The following is a 4974-nucleotide window of genomic DNA, read 5'->3' as shown; positions in this document are numbered from 1 at the left end:
CGTGGCCCCAGCCCCGCTTCCAGCAGGTGGCATCTTCCGCCCGGGTTTTGCGGCTCCGCCGTTTCTCGGGGGGGGACGCGTGGAGCAGCCCCGGAGCCCGGGGAAAAGCCCCCTCCGAGGGTCCCCCCGGGCCTGTCGGGGAGCGGGGACAGAGCGGGGGGTGGGCGCTGGCGGGGAAGGGCCCGGGAGCCGGTGGGCGACTTCTGTCGGGGTCCGGCCATTGTGTGGAAATTGCAACGGCGGGACCCGTTCGCAGCCGCTTACGGGGTGATTGATGATCCCGGCTGTTGATAAGGCGCGTTAGCAATTATTTACAAGCCGTGAGGAAATCTGGCAGCCGGTCCCCGACGCCCTGCTTGGGGGGGTGGGTCCAGACAGGCCGGCTGCCCGCAGAGCCCCCCGCGGCCCCGGCCGGGGCAACGCACCCCCGGGGGGCAGCTCCCGGCCGGGCCCAGAACGTGGACGCGTTTCTCCTCGCCCGGTTTGACGGTGGGAGGACAAGTTGCCGCTTGATCAAATGGGCGCCGGGTGCCTGTGGGATTGGGGAGGGAAGGATCCGGCTCCACTGACTTTGTCCCTCTGGAATTCCCTGACGCAGGAGCTGCGGAAGCCGAACGTGGCAACGACTCGTCGGGATGCAAATGGCGACGGATATTAATGCAGGTGGAGATAAGGAGGGGCAGAGCGGCCGCCCCGACACCTCAGCACGCAGCCGTCGAGAAGAGCCCCCCAGCCCCTCGGCTGATTGGGGTGGGATTGTGCGGTTCGGGGCAGGGACCCTCCATCGCAGGGCCACCTCGTCCCTGGGCTCGGGGAGCCTGGTCGGGCACAAAGCCTCTCCTTAGAGCTGTGGCTTCTCCAGTGCTTGGCCCGAGCCCCCCGAAATGCAGCCTTGGGGTCCCTTGCCCTGCCCTCAACCCTCCATATCCCCCCCGGGGAGGGGACCCCACACGAGAGCCCTTCCCCGGGGGTCGTTGTTTCCCCGGGCAGCCCTGTGTCCTGCGGTCCCTCCCTTCTGGGGACACGGGGGGCCTGGGCAGATGCACCCCGTCTCTGCTGCCGCTCCGGCAGGGGCTGCACATGCCGGGAGCTGGGGCTCTGTGCCGGGCTGTCCCCTGCCTGCCCCCCGAGGGAGCCGGCTCCGGTCGGGAGCACGTTTGAGTCACCCCGGGGAGCGGGAGGATTTTCCCACGGTGCTGCAGAAAGCAGCGAACTGCACCCTCCTGTGAGAGGACTGACGAAGAGGTGACACCTCCCCAATTAGTATCGATTCATCGTTAGACAGAGCCCGCTCCCTGAGCAGCCAGGCGGGCGAAGCGGCCGTCTCCGTGTGGGGAAAGCGGGAGGGAAAGAGGACGGTTTTGGCCAAGTGCAGCAGAAAATGTCCTGGGCCTGTCATTGTCCGAGGGGATGGGACGGGCTGGGAGGCTCCTCCGGCAGCTCTGAGTCGTGATCCCACCTGGGCTACCCCGTGGAAAGGGATACAAGCCCCTCTGTGATCCCATCTGGGCTTCCCTGGGGAGGGGGCTACAAGCCCCTCTGTGATCCCTCACAGGAACCCGGGGGAGCATCAGCCTCCACCATGAGATCTGCAGGTGTTTGGGAGCAGAGGTGGTGGTGGTCCAGGTCTTGGCAGCGTGGGGCTGCCAGCAACAGGGGTGGATGTGGGGCTGCTGGCCAGGGCCTGGCACGTAGCCGGCCGGGGCTTTGCGGGGAAGGTGAAAGCGGGTGCTGCTGCGGAGGGAGCGGGTGTCGGGAGGAGGAGAGCGGTGGGTGCCACGTGGGAGCCGCCGCGGGTGTTGGCGATGAGCTCACGTCCCGAGACATTACTTAATTCAGACAGTGCCACCGTGCCAGGGGCTGGCGGGGAACGGCCACGGGCTGTGGTGGTGCGGCTGCCGGCGGGCTCCGGCACGGGCGGGTACGTGTACGTGCACCGATCGTGCGGTCGCGGCGGGAGCCAACGCGCCGTGTGGCTGGACCCCCCGGGGGCACCATCCAGGGGCACGGGCACCGCACCACCCCCACGGGGTTCGGTTCCCACCACACCCTGGGGTCCTGCAGGGAGCACCGAGGTGCCGGGTAAATCCCACCCGTTTGCTGCTGCAGGGTCTGGATAAACGCGGACACACCGGGTGAAGCCTGGGGTCTCTGGCTCCTTGTCTTTCCTGTTGCTGGATGGCAACAGTCAGAAAACCCCCCCCCCCCCCCCCGAGCCCCACACGCTCCTGCCCCATGGGGCTGGCAGCAGCCGCTGCTTTTGGCAAATCCCAGCAACTTTGGGTGCAGCTTCCAGCGCTGCTGCCAGCTCCCTGGGCAAGTCATTTTCTAAAAGGTCTTGACCCTGCTTCAATAACGTGGTGGCTGTAGCTGAAGCCCCCTCAGCGCCCGGCCGTGCCAGGGGGACCCGGGGGCGGCTGCGAGCGCAGGGTCCCTCCCAGGCTCTGCCTCCAGCCCTTGAAAGCACAAGCACCTCCCGGAGCAGCTTCCAGCACGGTTCCTGCCAAGTGAGAATAACTGGTGCAGCTGGTCTCCCCGCTCCCCTCCACCCCACATTATATATAATTGCCTATTTTAATTAATAAATTGGAGGCCACTCAAAGGAAAGCGGCAAGATTTGTTACAAACACTGCAGGGATTGTCTGCCAGCCCCGAGCCAGTCATGTCACGGCGGATTTGAATCGGTCTCCCTTTGAATTCGCTCACAGACAGATCAGGAGATTTACATCCCCCGCCTCGTCTCCCCGAGCTTGGCCCCTCCGGGCAGGTCGGGATCCCGCCCCGGCAGCTCCCGATAACCTGTGAGCAGCGGGTCCGGGCTGTGCCCCGTCCTCGCCACCGGCCCTGGGGTCTGAGGGAAGCTGCCAGCAAGCGGTCCCGGCCTGCTCCCATCCCTGGATGCGGGACTTCTCCGCCGGGCAGGGGTTGGCAGTGGCGGGTTGGTGACGTGCCCGTATCTTGTGGCACGAGCCATCCCGGCGGGAGCCCACCTGCCTCCGGAGCAGCGATGGCAGAGGCTCGGGGGAAGTTCAGGGTCTCTGGGCACTGCTTTTGGGCTCCACCAAAAATTTCCCTTTTCTTTTTCTTTTTGGATTCTTTGCTTTTCTTACGCTTGATTTAAACCATTGTTTTTCAAGGCAAATTTTAATGTGAAAAACATGTTTTGTTTTTCTACTAACTGCAAGCCTGGGCTATGTAAGCAATTAAGCTTCTCCTCTGACGAGGGCTGGGGGGCAGACGGGGGCTCTGTGGGGAGACGTGCCCTGCAGCGGCTCTGCCCTTCGCTGGCCAAACCTCGGCTGCCGAGAGCCAGGGCCGGGGGTCCCGTGGGGCTGCCAGGCTGGCGGGGCCGGGATCGCCCTCGGCCGTGGCTGCTGCCGTCCTGCAGCCCGTGGTAGAACCCTCCTTCCCCCGGCGATGGCCGGCGCTGCGAGGTCGGGCTGCGGGAGCCACGCTGGCCCCCGGCATCCGTGGGCCATGAGGGATCAGCCCCTCCAGGGGCTCTGTCGGATGCTTTCCCATGGTTCAGGGGAGGGTTGGGATCAGCCCTCGCTCACCACGCGGCCTGTGCCCCGCTGTGCGGGATGGCCACTCGCCTTGGCTTTCCCAGACACCCTGGGGACTGATCCCCGGCCCCGTGCGTGGAGCCCGTCAGCCCCTGTGCCCTCGTCCGCCCGACTGGCAGCGGGATGCGGCTGCAGGGACCATGTCTGGTGATGGGGTCGATGCACCAGCATCTCCCACCCCTTCCTGAGCAAGCTTTGTCCCTGATGTGCTGGGTTATGCTGGTGTGGGACTCCAGGAGCGCTCTGGAGAAGACCCCTGGGCAGGAAGGGGCCAGCTGAGTTGGCATCCTCCATCTGGCCAGTACCAGAAGGTGGCCAGCAGCCCGGCAGGATGGCCAGCACCAAAGAGGAGCAGAGCAGGCGCTGCCCTTCCCACTGCTCTGCCCCTCCAGCAGCACCTCCCCACAGCCTCTCCGAGGAGCCAGAGACGCTCTAATGACCTGGAGGTTTTACCGACTCCCGGCTCCCCTGGACCCAGTTCAGCCCCACACGATTTCATTACGTTTTACGGCGCTGCCAGCTCTCCCCTGGAGGCTCAGTTTGGTCCTTCCTTCCACCGCGGCAGAGGAAGCATTTAGGCTGGGGAAACCGCACGGCCGGCCCGGCCGCTGACTCACGGCTTGTTTACACGGCGTGAAAGTTACTCAGAGACGCGTGTCACACGTGGCGGAGCCCGGCCACGCGAGCCCCGGGACACGGCAGCCGCTGCGGCTCCCGCAGGGATGGTATGGAGAGCACGGCAGAGCGGGGATGGCCAGGGGGTGCCGGGCACAGAGGTGATTCCTGCTGCAGCTTCCCCACCGGGGCCTGGAGCATCCTCCTCCTCCTCTGCCCCATGGGATGAAGGACCTGAATCGCTCCCGGCATTGTCCTTGTGCCTGTCCCGGTGGCTTCCTGCAGGATGGAGGGGCATCGCCGCTCTTCCCTCTGTGTGTGCATACGGGGGTGGTTTTCCTGCATCATCTCCCTCGGGAAGGTGTCCCCTGCTTGGAGCCGGAAGCACTGGGTGAGGAGGGGATGAGGGCCTGGGGCAGCAGCCGCAGGGAGGTCGGGAGCAGCTCATGCCCAGCCAAAACCAGGGACCCAAAGAAATGGATACGCTGGCGGGGCGTGCGGGGAGGGCAGAACAGATCTGGGCTTCAAGAAGCCTTGGACACGGTGCCTCATGAAATCCTACCCAAATAACGAAACCCCATTGCCTGAGATGGGGGCAATTTTACAGTACACTGAAGGGACAGAGATCGTCAGCACATGGCAGGGGGTGAGGCTGGGGGGGCGGCGGGTGCCACGTCGTTTAACGTCTTTCCTGGACACTGAGGCAAGGGGTGCGTTAATTAACTGCCTGGGTGATGCTGCAGTAGGAGCCAGAGCCAGGACCCCAGCTGGGGGGGGGGGGGGACGGGGAGGG

The 4974-nt window shown here is 65.2% G+C and overlaps 1 protein-coding gene across 1 annotated transcript in view; it reads left to right on the top strand.

The window, feature by feature from the left end:
* Positions 1-1805: 1805 nt before the first annotated feature.
* The window catches only part of FSTL3 (follistatin-like 3 (secreted glycoprotein)), a 16823-nt gene continuing 13654 nt past the window's right edge, over positions 1806-4974 (top strand). Inside the window, exon 1 of the mRNA XM_014958571.1 lies at positions 1806-1942. Coding sequence (XP_014814057.1) covers positions 1806-1942 — 137 coding nt within the window. The remainder of the gene's footprint in view (positions 1943-4974) is intronic.

The sequence above is a fragment of the Calidris pugnax genome, unplaced genomic scaffold (assembly GCF_001431845.1).
Source record: "Calidris pugnax isolate Ruff unplaced genomic scaffold, ASM143184v1 scaffold425, whole genome shotgun sequence".
Taxonomy (NCBI): Eukaryota; Metazoa; Chordata; class Aves; order Charadriiformes; family Scolopacidae; genus Calidris; species Calidris pugnax.
The sequence above is the reverse complement of the archived record's forward strand: the minus strand, read 5'-3'. Positions and strand labels throughout refer to the sequence as shown.